General features: G+C 34.6%; 1 protein-coding gene across 3 annotated transcripts in view; it reads right to left on the minus strand.

The window, feature by feature from the left end:
- LOC138700152 (WD repeat-containing protein 20-like) overlaps positions 1-16972 on the minus strand; it is a 276921-nt gene that overhangs the window by 259306 nt on the left and 643 nt on the right. For all 3 annotated transcript variants that reach the window (XM_069826535.1, XM_069826534.1, XM_069826536.1), the window contains exon 3: positions 15250-16701. In XM_069826535.1, coding sequence (XP_069682636.1) covers positions 15250-16701 — 1452 coding nt within the window. The remainder of the gene's footprint in view (positions 1-15249; positions 16702-16972) is intronic.

Consider the following 16972-nt stretch of genomic DNA (forward strand, 5'->3'; position numbering starts at 1 on the left):
TCTACCTCTTCAAAGGATAAATTTCCTATTGGCATACTTCAATTTTGTACTATGTTCTGGTCACGAGACATAATCATATACTTTGTCTTTTTGGGATTTATTTCCAAACCTATCACTTTACTTGTTTCAAGTAAAATTTCCGTGTTTTCCCTAATAGTTTGTGGATTTTCTCCTAACATATTCATGTCATCTGCATAAACAAGCAGCTGATGTAACCCGTTCAATTCCAAACCCTCTCTGTTATCCTGGACTTTCCTAATGGCATATTCTAGAGCAAAGTTAAAAAGTACATCTCCTTGCCATATCCTGCAATACATTGGAAAAGCATCTCACTGAAACTGACCTATATGGACTTTGCTGTACGTTCCAATGAGACACATTTTAATGAATCGAATTAGTTTCTTGGGAATACCAACTTCAATAAGAATATTACATAAAACATCTCTCTTAACCGAGTCATATATATGCCTTTTTGAAATCTATGAATAACTGATTTACTGTGTCCTTATAGCTACTCCTATTTTTTTCTCCACTATCTGTCAAGTACAAAAAATCTGATTAATAGTCGATTTACTATGCCTAAAACCGCAATGATGATCCCCAATAATTTCATCTACATATGGAGTTAATCTTCTGAAAATAATATTGAACAAAATTTTGTACGATGTCAACAAAAGTGATATTCCTCGAAAGTTACTACAGTTAGTCTTTTCCCCCTTCTTAAAGACAGGTACAATTATGGACTCCTTCCATTGTTCTGGTACAATTTTCTTTTACCAAGTACAAGATTATAGATTTCGCTTCCATCCGCTTGTATTAATTCTGCTGGAATTTGATTGATTCATGGAGATTTGTATTTTTTCACCTTTTCTATCCCAATTTCTACTTCAGAAAGTGTGGGTTCGGGTATAAATGGTTCAGCAATCAGTAATTGAATTTCGTTCCAAACAATCTATTTGGCCTATGTACATTTAGTAGTTGCCCAAAATAGTTTTTCCATTTGTTCAGGATGGAATGAGAATCTGCAAGCAAGTCACCATTCTCATCCTTGATTACATTTACCCTTGCCTGATATCCTTTCTTAAATTCCTTTATGCTCTTATATAAATCTCTAAGATTTTTATTCTTACTATTTGCTTCTACCTCAGTTTCCTTCAAGTAATCTCTCATTTTATTCCTAAGTGTATGACTTGCTTTCCGTCTTTCATTGAAAGAATTATCTCTATTTGCCTGGACTGGATCCTGTAAGAATTTCGATTTTGCCTGTTTTCTTCTTTCTATTACCATGCAACAACCTTCATAAAATTACGGTTTCGTTAGGCTACTTAGATTCATAATAACATACGCACTGCTAAATGTATAAAAGTACAATGTTAATTTTGTACCTGGTTTGAACAATGAAATATCATAAATGGCAATCATTGGAATAACAGAGACTGATCAGCATATTAAGTAAAGGATACATAAACCAGAATTTACTTTTATCATATTTCCAAATGCTTATATTGGTCATAATCACCAAATATAATATTGTTCACGCTTATTTAGCAATGGTTGAGCCAGAATGAAAATAACAACATTATGTACTTGAGCTACATATATTATCTCTAGAAGGAAACACAAATTTATCAGTGGAACATTTTTTTTTAAATTTCATTGTGACTTCATCATCTTCATGGAACAAAACTAAGCCAATGTAATGCTTAACAGATCTCTTTTCTGCTAATCTAACTAGAACAAAATCATTTGCCACAATTTTGTTTCGAGATAGTTATTTCCTCAGGATCATCAGAATCTGAATAAACATCATAATAATGCAGCCTTTGATTGCTTAGTGGTTCAGCTGTGATTAAGTTAAGGGAAAGTTTAAGGAATATAAACTTTCTTAATTAGTGGTCTAAAGTTTCTCTAGACCTACATATTGATATCTTTGCAAGTAAATAAAATTTAAATTGGATTGTATACAATACATACTTTTTTTTATTAAAAATGTATTTTCAGAAGCAACCAATTTGTATAGAGCAAAACTAGGTACGAATATTTAAAAAAAATTGCATGGAAACGATATAGATCCTTCTTCCAAAATGATTTATCTCATGCCATAGTCATCAATGAACATTTTAAACAAGACAGTTCACGAACTTGAAGGGAAGTACTTCCTCAGCTTGATTTATCTTTAATGTTCCTGTAAATGAAGTCTGTCTTAGGAAGAAGCCAGTCGAAGGTTACTATATTTTATACTATTACCATAAACAACTATATGTCTTTAAAGTTCTGTTGCAAAATAAGGGATATGAAATGTTGATGACTTGAAGATTGTTCTTTAAAAACAGCTGATGCAGATTATGTATACTACCTCTTCTGCCTTTTATTTTTGTCTCTGGTAATACATTCTTTTCTGCCCGCATCTGTATGATTGTTTTCATCTTTCCCTAAAAAGACAACAACATGTCTCCTAATAAATTCATTAGCATTTTTATTTCTTCTTTTGCTGAGAACTGCTCTTTGTCCAATGTAGTTGCTACACATTATTGTTTTAAAGTGAGTGATAAATTTATATTTCTTAACTACTCTGCCACAAATGTTTTTCCAAAATTCTCTTTTCGCATTGTGAGCTTTCCTGCCCAGCTATTCAAGAACTCAGAACTTCAGTACATAATAGTTTTTTCTTCACATGTAGGGAAACATTTTGACTCTTGCCACATTTTTCAGTGGGGCATCTTGTAGATTTTATTTTCCATACATGTTGACTTCATTCTGTATTTGTCTTTATTATTATTACTAGCTGTACCCGTGTGCTCCGCCTCACTTGTTAGAAATAAATATAAAGTAATTACATAATTAAAATAGGTCATTTGGTCCAAGAAACATTCGTGTTTGATAGAAGGATAAATCGTTTAATATGTCACTTAATTTAAATTGTATTTAAATAATTAATATTATATTATATTATTTAAAAAGTGTGTTGTAACGAATGTACTCCAATAAGTAAGTTTTTAATTTGTCGTGGGGACTCTTGAATCACAGGAGGAACAACTTTTACAACAGCGCAACATAATCGGCTTGGTTCATTACCCAATTTTTTTGCATTGCATTTATTGCATAGTTTATTCACTTCACCTATTTTAACATGATTCAATTGAGCATAGTTAAAATTTGGATTATAAAATAATGGAATGCTAAGCTAACGTATTATTACTGCATACTGAATCAATACACTCTCGTTCATTAATTCTCTGAGATGAGAATGAATGTGTACATACACATTATTTTAAGAAATACAGGAAACGAATATACAGAATAGCCTATCAAGTTTTTTGTGCATAAAAAGCTATTTTAATCTTACCTGTCCTTGATTCACTCAGAAATTACTATAACATTATAGCATTATGTCTATCTAGAGAAACTACACTTTCCAATGGTGAAATAATAATTATACAAAATGGTTAATTAGCTTCCGAGATTACTTCATACAAACACAGAAACATTCTCTGTATGTTAACAGCTTCTGTTTGTTGTTGTCCAAGGCCCCTTATAGACGAAGTCATTTGTTTTTATTTCATTACAGCCAGTTAGGTGGCATTGTTATTTTAAAACTCATTTATCTCATTAAATATCAGTCCTATCAAAATCTTGCATAGAATAAAACTTATCGGAAATCATTTTTAAAGAAACTTTTGTTATGGGGGGGTAACATTTTTCATGAAAATCAATAATAAGGGAGATATTTCTATTTATTTAATTCAATCCCCCTGATAACCCCCCTTTAAAAATAGTATTTCAAATGCCATATAGCCTAAAATCTAAGGGTGCTATTCATAGACATTTCACAGCACGCGCTACGAGCGTACTAAGCTAGCCCCGGCTATCCACTGGTTACTAGTACAGAATTCAAATCATATCCTATCGCTAACACTGGTTTATGAATATGAAAAACGCTGATAATCCACCGAAAGCCCGCACTAAAAATGTCTATGAATACGGCCCTACGTTACAACGGACTTAATTTATATTCCAATTTTCATATAAATCAGTTCAGCCATTACAGCCATGTTACAATATGGGCTACGAACAAAGATCCAAACGAATTGAGTTATACAAACAGCTGTAAATAATATCAGTAATTGGGCATCCAAATGGAATCTATTTCACAATCAAAAACTGAATATACTGCCTTCACAAGAAGATACAGCCTAAAAAACTATAAACCTCACATTTATTTGAATAATCAAGAAATTCAGTACAATCCAACTCCTAAGACACTAGGATTAATTTTTGATGAAAAACTTTTATGGAAAACACATTTAACCAATGTTGCTTCGCAGTGTCTACCATGATTAAATCTCTTGAAGATCATAGCTAATAGGAAATGGAGATCAGATATCACGACAATGTGTCTGTTTTATAACGCTTATATACGATCAAAATTGACCTATGGATGTGAAATATGGGGAGCATCAGCAACTCATCTACAAAAAATTTCTGTTCTTCAAAACTCAGCCTTAAGATTATGCCTAGAAGTACCAAAAACCACGTCAACTGTTGCCCTAGAAATTGAATGTAATATTCAACCACTCAGACACTATATATTACAAAAGGATCTAAAAATACATTTAAAATTGCAAGCCTCATCCACATCTCAGATGTTCTTCAAACTGTCAGATGATATCCTGTGTAATTTCTATAAAATAAAAAAAGAAGAAATACCAATCTATATCACAGACACATTCATTGCTAAAACTCCAGTTGTGAACGAAATTCCTCCATGGAAATGGGTGATTCCAGAACATAGCATACAAATTCCAGGAAATCATTCCAAAGCTGATCCTCCATACATTCTTAAGTTAGATTCCATGGAACTACTCTGCAGTACATATAAGGATCACCTTCAAATTTATACAGATGGATCTCTAAATCCTAATAATGGGACAACAGGAGCAGGGTATTATATTCCAAAATATCAAGAAAGTTATTTCATACCATGTTCATCCTCCTCCAATCTTGACACTGAATTGCTAGCTATTGATGCTGCTCTTCAGTGTGTTACTCAAATTTCTGAAAAATCTATTTGCATACTTACCGACTCCAAGGGGGCTATATTTAATATAATTAAATATGTACCAAACCTATATGCACATAGAATTATTCCAATTCAGAAACAACTAAGTAAACTAAAAGAACTCCAAAAGGAAATAACATTTCAATGGATACCTAGTCATTGTGGTATACCTGGAAACGAGAAGGTCGATAGTATTGCAAAACAGGAAACATATTTGCAACCAAGACCTCTTCAAGTGATATCTCTATCCAATGCTTTTGCTTCAGTAGTCTCATTTTACAAACCTATGGATCAACAATTGGCTCTCTTATGACAAAGGAAAAATTTTACATTCTGTACAAAAGAAACCAAATGACCTGGAAATGTACAAAAACTTGCCCGGACATGTTCAAACATTTTTAACAAGAGCCAGAACAGGTCACATTGTCACTCAATTGTACTACACCGATTTCACATTTCTGATAATCCTACTTGTCTGTGGTGTAATAATCATGATGAAGATCTGGAACACATTCTTCTATACTGTCCATCCATAAACCACAAAAGTAAATTAAAATCATCAGTACCAGTTGCAGAAGACACAGCCCTGCAGTATATATTGATTACACCCCACCTCTGGCTACTAGCAACAGGCATCTATAACGAACACCGATCAAAATACCCCTCATTTCTCGTGAAAAACAACTGAATAGACTACAGTGGACTTTATGTTTTCAGCAAACAGCTGGATACATTAAGAAGATTGATTGGTTCAGCCATTATCGCGTGAAAAGGTAACAAACATCCAGACAGACAGATTGACATACAAACAAAAATTTCAAAAAAAGCGATTTTCGGTTTCAGGATGGTGTTTGATTACAATTAGGCTATTACAAAGGTTATTAGAGGAAAAAAATTCACTCTGACACTGGGTATCGAATCCGGGTTCTTGATTCTACGTACCAAGTGCTCTAACCACTGAGCTACGCTGAAGTTACATGTACATGTTAACACCAATTATTTTTGGAAAAGCGAAAATTACCAGAAAATTTCGCTTACAGATTTATTATTAATTAGTAATTATACAGAGTGATTTATATAGAACTGACACATTTCTTTCTTTAATTATTCCGTTGGAAATTCATTCAATGACCCAATTTTAGCACCAAATTAAGCAGAATGTTCTGGAGTTTCGATTCCTTGTCACTAGATGCGCAGATGTTTATGTTTTATTCCTATTGTTGGCAGCACTGACCCAATTTTAGCACCAAATTAAGCAGAATGTTCTGGAGTTTCGATTCCTTGTCACCAGATGCAGAGATGTTTATGTTTCATTCCTATTGTTGGCAGCACTAGATGCGCAGATGTTTATGTTTTATTGCTATTGTTGGCAGATGTTTTCGACATTTTGTGTCAACGTGAAAATGCAGTACACATTAAATCAACGACTCTTCCTTGTGAAGCAATACTGGATTACGAATTCAATTACAGCTACTCAAAGGGCATACCAGAAAGAATTTGGTGTTCGCAATCCTCCCAAAAGAAACACAATATTGGGACTGGTAAACAAATTGGAAACAACTGGATCTCTGGTGAGTGAAAAGGGCAAGCATCGTTCATCTAGGCTTCCCACGGTTGTTGTTTACGTAAGAGCACGACTGGAGCAGTCACCCAAAAAATCATTAAGACGTTTGTCTTTGAGTTTGTTGAGCAACTGGACAATGTAGAGCTGAGTCAAGGATATTTTCAGCAAGATGGCGCTACATGCCATACATCAAATGAATCCATGGAACTAATTTCAAGTTTCTTTGACGACAGAATAATTTCCAGGAACCTGTGGCCACCAAGATCTCCGGATTTGACAACGCCGGACTTCTTTCTATGGGGTTACTTAAAAGACAGGGTTTACGCCACACGTCCCCAGACATTGGACGATCTGAAGCACAACATTACACTGGAGATTCAAGCTATTGACAACAGAGTCCTCCAACAAGTGGCCAGTAACATGGAACGACGTGTTGAGTTGTGCCTCATGCAGGATGGAGGACATTTTCAACATTTGCTATAGAGGTAAATAATCTCCCAAAATTCCTCTACATTTTAGGTATAATAAGTTGAAACTAGCACAATTCGTTTTGAAACAATTAATGAAAGAAATGTGTCAGTTCTATATAAATCACTCTGTAGATTAATCCTCTTCAACTGTTCTTCAAGGTTCTTAATTTTCATTTTGAGATAATATAAGTTAGGCCTACAGTTCTTGTTTTTCTTCTCTTCCCATGCAGCTGTTTCTCATCTTCCACGGTGTTTTAGGGGGAGATTTTGCACTGAGACATTCTAATAACTTCTCTCTCTCTCTTCCTTTCTTCAATTGATATGATTTCTTGCTTTTCTCCCTTCATTCTTTCTGCATTAATCGTTCTTCACAGGTGTCATTTGAGAAACATTCTTTATTTTTCCTTCTGCTTTTCTTTTGTGATTCTTTTTCTTTTGTTGTTTGTATAGCCCTGGATTATTTTTAATTCTTTTCCTTAATCTCTTCATGGTCTCTTCTGTTTCAGTTTTCTCGCTTCAGCTTTCTTCTTTGGAGTCATTTTAAATTCCTGGAAAAGTACCTTAACTTCCTATCTAAAATCTGGAGAAATAAGTATAAACTTTCAGTTTCACAAATTTCAACTTAGGAATTTGAAAAACAAATCAGTTCTACATTTCACTCATACTGAAGTAATATTATCCCACTATCCACTAAAAACTCATAAACTTAAAATCCAAGAGTTATACTCAGATCTGTGATAAAACTCTCACACCTCTATTAACAAAGTAGTTATAAATGAAACAAATTTCACATGACTGGCTGTTAAGTGTGGTTAGGTTTCTAAGAATCCCTGCCTGCTGGATCACATCCTACAGCTGTGTAAACTGCCTCTCAATCAAAGTTATTTTGCCACTAGGTGGCAGGCAGCGCCCACGGCTATTAACATTATCAGTATATGCAAAGTCACTACCTGGGTCATTCCATGAAAATACGACATTTTCACGAAAAAGAAAAATCTCACGATTCTCTGCTTGTTATATTTAATTTTTTTCGTTATGATCTGAATTGTTTTAATCTGAGAACACTGATTGCGTAACAACATGTATGTGGGAGTAAAAGCATAAAGAAGTCTGTGGTTTAAGAGCGTGAAATTATCTATTATTTGAATGCACATTTAAGGCAAATAAATCATTACTTCTGTATGTTAAATTCAATTAATAATGAAGTGCTGACTTTTGTTAATAGCCTAATTATAATACGTATAAACCATAATACAATGATTATTTCGTGTTTGATTACAATTAGGCTATTACAAAGGTTATTAGAGGAAAAAAATTCACTCTGACACTGGGTATCGAATCCAGGTTCTTGATTCTACATACCAAGTGCTCTAACCACTGAGCTATGCTGAAGTTCAATCCACAGCACCGGATCGAATCCTCCTTCTCTAGTGTTTTTCCCTTTGTAACCTGACTCCATGTTCGGCATATATGCTGACATACATATTAAGTCAACTGCCATAATCCGGTGCTGTAGATTGAACATCGGCATAGCTCAGTGGTTAGAGCACTTGGTACGTAGAACCAAGGATCAGGGTTCGATCCCCAGCACTGCAGCGAATTTTTCTCCCATAATAACCATTGTTACCATAACATATAAATTCTGTAAGACCAAAAATTAATCTTTACGTGAATTATTACTCAGAAAGATTGAGAGTTCGTGTGTCATGCTCAAATGTACATTTCTTCAGATCTATATTTCTTCAAAACCATTTCATTTTTTAATGTTTCAGAAATGTAAAAGTCAGACACATTACATAACAATCAACTTCTTACACGGAAAACATTTTGATTTATGTGCAAATTCTACAAGAAAAACACGTGGCACACGTAACACAATGACTGTGACACACAAACAGAAATGTTATGTTTGTGTGTCACTAAAGTTTATCCTCAAATCCAGTTACAATTTTTGTTGTTATTGAAAGTCTTTATGCCTAAACATAATTTGCAGTGGGATTTCAAATACTTATTGTTGATTTAGATAATTGTGTGTGTGTGTGTGTGTGTGTGTGCGCACATGCACCTGTGCGTTTTTTTTCAATGTACATATACTGTAGGTTAAACATTCTTGAAAATGTGTGTTCCATAATAATTGTTGTAAGGGGGGAAAGAACTGGCCACCCTACCCATTATCTCCTGGACTAGGTGCCTCATAAGTGGTGACTTCTTAGTATCACTTGTTCAACCTGTCTTCAGAGAGTTGACTAAATAACAACAATTGTTATTAAAATATAGTGTGTAGGCCTAAAATTCGTATAAAACATTTAATTTATGCCCAAGTTCGTATAAAATAGTTATTTTTTTAAATTCTTTGAATTAAAAACTTGCAAAAATTGGTTACGTTACTTTATTTCATTAAAAAAACAAGCTTATAAGTTACAGTAATAATAATAATAATAATAATAATAATGATTTATTTAACCTGGCAGAGTTAAGGCCATACGGCCTTCTCTAACACTCAACCAGGAGTAAAGACTGCGTTACAAAAACACTACAAATTTACAAATTACACTACAATTTTACACACAAAATTGAATAAGATAATAATAATAATAAAAAATAAACAACAAATAAGAAGAAATCCGACATAATATATAACATACAGAAAGAAAGAAAAAAGCATAATAATATGTGAACAGCAGGTCAAAATAAATGAGGCATACAAAAAAAAAGACAATTATTCATAATAATAATAATAATAATAATAATAAAATAAGAATAGTAATAATGATGATGATAATAATAATAATAATAATAATAATAATAATAATAATAGTAATAAAATAGTGCAGTACAAAGTATACAGTGAATACAATATTTCTAAATAAACACAATAAGGAAAATTAAGATTATATATAGCTCAACTTATCACATTAGAGATATAACATTATCGGAAAATATGAAAACAAAAATATAAAATAAGTTGAATTCATTAGAACATAAAAAAAATGTGAAAACGTGGAAACATGCAATACAACTCTTGTCATAATAGTAAGTTAGTTTGGCAACTCGTCATAAGATAATTTTCTAACTTTGATTTGAAAGAATTCAATGTTCGGCAGCCCTTGACTTCAGGCGGCAGAGAGTTCCAGTGACGAGAGGTATCATATTTATGATAAGAAGGTAGCCACTGTACTAGGCCTATGTATAAATAAATTGGTGTATATATTTGCACACCAGGTAAATGGTACTATCTGGATCTGAATGGTCACCTGGTCTGTCAGGCAGATGTCTCCCTTTCTTTGTGAGAAATTATTATTCTGATATGAATTTAAAATTGTTTTATTTATTTAATAACATTAACTTATCCTAGGTATCATTTAGCAATTCTAAAGGATAGGACTTTTTTTAATCTATATTAAGTTAAGTGTTATATTGATATCATAAATATGTAAACATTTTGAAAATTTGTATAGTATTTTCAAGAATTTAAGTCAGATAAATTTAATTTGAGTTAGCACAAAAATGAGGTAATATCAGCCCACTGGATCACTGATTCAACTTCTCCAGTTACCATAAATGCTGCTGTAGGTCTACTCTACTACAAAAACAATGGGCAACATGATGAACTATGCACTCATTTTTACGTAGTTAGGCCTATATCTAATTTTAAACAAAGCAACACTTGATGATTATTGCAGTAATAGAACATTAAAAAAAGTAACTGCCTGGAGGGGATTATGCAGCTGCACATTTTAAGTACAGGTATATGACAGCAACCATGTCGAACAATAACTATCCAGATCCATCCATTATGATTCACGTACTTCTTTGAATCTTATCATGGTAAAGCAGCATATGATGGCAATGGAGCAACACTCAAGAGATACTGTATGTCTGGCAATGTACTTTACTTGAAGAAATGTTGTGAAACACCAAAAAGATTGTTTAATATCATAAAAGAATCTATATCAATGTGAAATACAGTGGAACCTCGATTTTGGGTTTCTCGATTTAAGATTTACCCACAATTTGCGTTCTTATTTTGCAGTCCTGACAGAAGTCCCATATACACAATGCTTTTTTTACTCCAATTTAATGTTTCTCAATTTAGTACTTTACCCGCATTTAAGAAACAAATTTTTTGTCCTAACAAACCAAACTAGCTTCGATTGTGCATTTTTCCAGCCCTAAATGCTTAAATGTGTGTAGTGAAAGTGCAAGTGTTCCAGATGAGTCTGTGTATCATTGGAAAGATAAAGTGCTTCCACATTTCGTTGAAGACTATGATGCCAAAGATATCTTTAATGCCAATGAGACGGGACTCTTCTACTCTCTGATGCCAGATAAAAGTCTCCACATGAAAGGAGAGACCTGCCATGGTGGGAAGAAATGTAAGGAGAGGCTCACTGTTCTTCTCTGTACAAATGCAGAAGGTTCCGAGAAGTTTAAACTCTTGGTAATTGGCAAATATGAAAAACCAAGGTGTTTAAAAATGTCCTTACACCGTCATGCAGTCACAAGACAAGAGGAGTGCCAGGATGACAATAGGCATTTTTAGCAGCTACCTGAGATGGCTGGACGTGAAAATGGGGCTGCTAACAGGAAAATAATTCTTTTTGTGAATAAGTGTACCAGCACATCTCCCTGATATGACATTACTGAAGAATGTGAAGGTTGCTTTCTTCCTACCTAACTGCACTAGCTGTCTCCAACCCCTGAATTTGGGTGTAATTCATGCCCTCAAGGCGAAGTATAGAAGTTCACTGGTGCAAAAACGGATTGCTGTCCTGGAGGGACAAAGTGAATATTCTGTTTTCAAAATCTTCATCCTCACTGCCATGCATATCATCTGCAGTGCATGGGAGGAAGTGTCAGCAGCCACCACCACCCACCGCTTCAGAAAAGCAGGCTTTATGAAGCTTGCCAGTGGTGACATCATGAAGGATGAAGAATACTGCACTGATGAAGAATAGTGGAGGAAAACTGTCCAAGAACCATAGATAATATTCAAAGACTTTAAGGAATGTGATTCTGCTCTCTGCACTTCATCAGCGGTGTCTATTTAGGACCTCTGTGATGCTGTCACTGCTGATGCAGCTGCTGCTGATTGAGGAAGAGGAGGAAGAAGACAACAGTGAAGTTCAACACCTACGTTAAGGCAGGAGCAGGATTGACAGCTGTAGGCCTACGAAAATACATGTGTAGCTTCAATGTTGATGAATCCAGTTTGCTCCCCGTAGACAGTGGAAAGGGAGTTACTCTTCCTTTGTCAAAGATGTCCAGCAAAGCAGCCATCTATTCTTGATTTTTCAAAAAGTGAACTTGATGCAATCAATCATTGAACGTAATGTTGTGAAGCTCTTTAAAGAGTTTTTGTTCTTTTAGTTGAGACTAGACCATAAAAATTAATTTTTAAATATGTTAATGTGTTTCTTTTTCAATTTTGGCAAAACCCTCGATTCTGGGTATAATTTGTCCGGTCCTCTGAAAAACCCAGAATCGAGGTTCCACTGTATACTTTTGTAGACAAAAGCTATATTAACCTAATTGAAGACAGAAAGTTCTTTCAAAAGATTGTACCAATTAGTGGAATACAACATGTTCATTGCATTTGCGAATTGGGGCATCTCGTGGTAGGTGTCTTTAGAAACACAAGATCATTCACCACAACATGTTTTATCACTCATTGAAACAAATCAGTCCACAGCAAGGAATGTAGCATGTTGCAGTATCGCAAAAGGTCAATTGAGGTAGGTGGAGATTGGTGTGCAGTAACCTATGATGACATCAAATATGCTACTGGTGCAGCTTAGTTGACTAAGGCATTGCCTGTCGATCCAGATTGCTCTCGTGCGTGGATTCGATTCCTACTTGGGCTGATTACCTGGTTGGGTTTTTTTCAAGGTTTTCCACAACCGTACGACGAATGTCAGGTAATCTATGGCGAATCCTCAGCCTCATCTCGCCAAAACCATTTCACTATCACCAATTTCATTGGCACTAATAACCAAGTCGTTGATACAGTGTTGTTAAATGATCAAGTAAAAAAAAAAAAAAAAAAAAAAAAAAAAATATCAAATATACAGAGGAAGTTACAAAAGCTTGTTGTGGTGAAGAATTTAAAGTGACTGTGAAGTTCAAGAAAGGGAAGTACTACATGGTGTATTCGTCACATATGACATTACACAGGGGATATCACCACATACGGTTATAAACAACCATGGATATTTTAAATCTGAAAGTGTATTTTAGTGTAATCAAGTATTGTTTTGTACCTATAATAAGAACTTAGACATAGTGTGTGTCTTCAGTGTATTTAAAACAATCAGTAACCAACATGACAGAAATGTTTGTGTGTCACAACATAGGCTATTTGCAATATTTTATTTGTTAATGGCACTGTTTTTTTTTTTTTAATTTGTGATTTAGCAGTTACATGTACTACACAAGTGTCTTAATTGTTTGGAAAACAACTGAATGCATTTATGTCATTTGGCACAATAATATGAACATTTTCCATTTTGGTAATAAGTGGCAAGAAAATGTTCGTGTCACACCATATAGGCTAATATTTCATATTTTTTACATTATTAATTATTTCTTTTCATTAAGAATTTGTGTTTATGTTTAGGAATGCTTATGCTAAAGGCAGTAATGTCTTTTTCATGAACTACTAAGCATTTAATTAAATATCTTGTGGAGATCACAGTTAAGTTACTTCGAAAATGTTACGTGTGTCACTATGGAATGATCCACCTGCCACCTAGCAGCTACTCACGCATAAGCATTGATTGGGCAGGCAGTGTAAGCAGCCATAGGATGTGATCGAGCAGGCAGTGCTAAGAATACAAGTAATATAATGTAGGCTATCCATAGAAACACAACAAACAATGGAACTAATTTTCTTTTTTTATAATTTATATTTTTCTACATTTTCACTGTTAACAGAGGAAAGATTTTGATTGTTGAACCTTCCTTAGGCCTAATACCTTAAGAAAGCAGAGTTCCTTAGAATACAGCATGCCTCTGCATCTAATCAGGAAGCCATTAACTGTTGACTATTAAGAATTTTTCTCAATAATAGAAGATTGTTCAGTCTGATTTTTTGTTTGAGCGAATTACAAAAGTATTCACAGAGCTGAGTTAGATATAAGGAACAAAACTTCCACTTTAATTTAATTTGCCCAATCATTTAGTAAAAATCACAGAAATAAAAAGGTAAAGCCATGCACTTTCAGTAATCAAATATTGCACATTTAACTTATGTTACTGAACGAATATTATACATTTTTCTCCCTTTTATGCAAAAATATATGGAAGTGAACAGTCACGGAGGTGAGAATTGAGAAAAAAATAAATGACAAAATATTTATTTTAGCCTAAATGGCATTTAACTTATGAAAATATTGTTTTACTTCATATAAGCTTATATCCACCAATTTTAATGATCAGTAGGTACTCTTTTGCTGAAAATTATGATGAACTGAAAAGTTACAGTTTCTGTAGAATGACCCATTTTTAATCTGCAGAAAAGGTATGAATGTTGTTGTTTTTTATAGATCAAATATTACCTTAGGTATTTGAAAGTGGTGTGTGTGACAAAAAGGGCATTAACATTTTATCTTTCTCTAGAGAAATGTCATATTTCAACTACAGGCAACACATTTAACAAAACCAATTGATATGAAATGTGCATTTAAAAATAATTATCCAAGTAATGTGACCTCGTTGTACACAGACAATGTTTAATTTAGGCCTAGTGTTTCTTTTAGGGTGCTGAAGTAGGAATTAAATTTAACTGTAGGCCTATACAACTGCCGTCTTATTAAAAGGAATATTGCACATACTTTGCCTGTGAAATGGACATAGGCCTACTCTCATAGTCAAAGATCTTCTTTGTTTGGAAAATCGAACTTTATATTTCATGTAGTCTATAATTCAGAAATGCTTGGTAACTAAGTTACATGAAATGTATTACTGAGTTATTATTCTCTTTTAACAAAAGGCCTACAAGTAAACTTTAACAGTGCTAAATGTTTACTTATAGGCCTATATTATTGAATAACTAATTTAATGAATACCTAAGTTCCGCATTTTTTCACTTCACATGCAATGATCCCTAAATGTTTAATAATAAACACAAAGATTCACAAATAAGAAAACATACTCACCATTTTTCCTGGCCTTGCCCATGTGTAGACATATCCATCTTGACAAGCTGTTACGAAACAATCCTCTCGGAAAACCAAAGCTGTAAGCCGTTCATGAGCAATCTTTTTGCAGATTAGAGGTTCCAGAACAGGACACTCATCAAACCTCGGGCAGGCACCAGTTCCAATTAGTCTCATGGGGTCGTCTGCAGAGGTACGGTTTGAGGTTCCAGTCCCACGATATGATGAATTATTCTTATCACCTCCAGTGCTCCCGCCTCGCGATGCAAGGCTAAAATTTCGCTTGTGAGTACCACTTCCATCTTTTCTGTCACCGAAACCAAGTCCAGCTAGTCTTTGTGTAAGAGATGGAGCAGTGACACCTACTGATGAATTATTGTGCATGTTTACACCGTGAAAATGAGATACATTTCCATCTACAAGACATTCCTTATCTTTACTTGTAACAGCATTGGTCTGCAGAGTTGTAGACACATTGTTACATCTGGCTGCACACCCACTTGTGGAGTTTAAATGGTACGTGCCTCCAGATGCCGATCCATTCACACCGAATGTTCCAGAACCACCAAAATTTCCTGAACCACCTACCCCACTAGTCCTCAGTTTACTGCACATTGGCTGACGCAAGACATCTTCTGTAATATCCCACAGACAGAGTTGTGTGTCTTGCCCTACAGAACCTAAGCGGTAGCACGTTGCTGCATTCATTCGATTGAAGTCTGATCCAGACGAATTTCTGTTCGAAGCTTGATTCCCCGCACCTCCCAAACCCGAGTTTCTAGTCACTGAACTACGTTCACTGCTTCCACTGGACAATGTACAATTATGGATGGGATTTGGTGTATGGTTCTGTTGAACTTGAGGTTGAGCCGTTTCGTCATCTGACCCACCGCTAAAATCCACTGTGCTGTCTTGTTCACTGTATGATGTCGTGTATGGATCGAATGCGACGACGCTGACCCAGCTACGATGGCCTTGTCCTCTTGCTACAACTCTTCTTTCGTGGAAACTCCACACAGTAACGAGGTCATCCTCACCCCCCACAACAACGTACCGCCCATCTGGCGACCAACATACACATAGGAAACCGCCAAAATAGCTCCTTGCAGATCCTAAGAGTTCCATGGTATCATAGTGGAACACCCGCAGAAAACCGTCCTGAGAAACTACAGCAAGATATGCACCACACGGGGAAAAAGCGAATTCATTAATACAGCAGCCTTCTGAACCAATAACCCAACGATATAAAGGGTTTCGTGTACTCTTTGTTTTACATGTATGAATTGCATATCCGTCGCCTTGTTTAAATGGCTGGTAATGAGGTGGTGCTGTGCCACAAGGCAATTCTTCATTATAAAGATAGAGTTGACCACTGCTGTGAGAAACGAGGAATAGGTTTGTTGACCCAGGTACCCATCGGATGCACGTTACCTTCGTCTTGTCAATTAACCTCTAACAAACATAAAAATACTATTAGTATATTTATTTTTGTACATAAAATTAGATTTTAAGCTATTATTAGACTATTACATTGGGAAAGTACTAGCTCTCTGCATTAATATAATTTAAATTCATTTTTGACAAAAGTTCAACAGAAATTGGAAAAAATAATACCATTCCTACCACTTTGTGTCAAATGTCATACTTACTTCATTAAAATATATTTATGTACCTAGGGCCTAAATGAAAAAATCAAAATTACTAAATCAAATAACATGTTTGT

This window comes from Periplaneta americana, chromosome 5 (genome assembly GCF_040183065.1).
Source record: "Periplaneta americana isolate PAMFEO1 chromosome 5, P.americana_PAMFEO1_priV1, whole genome shotgun sequence".
Lineage (NCBI taxonomy): Eukaryota > Metazoa > Arthropoda > Insecta > Blattodea > Blattidae > Periplaneta > Periplaneta americana.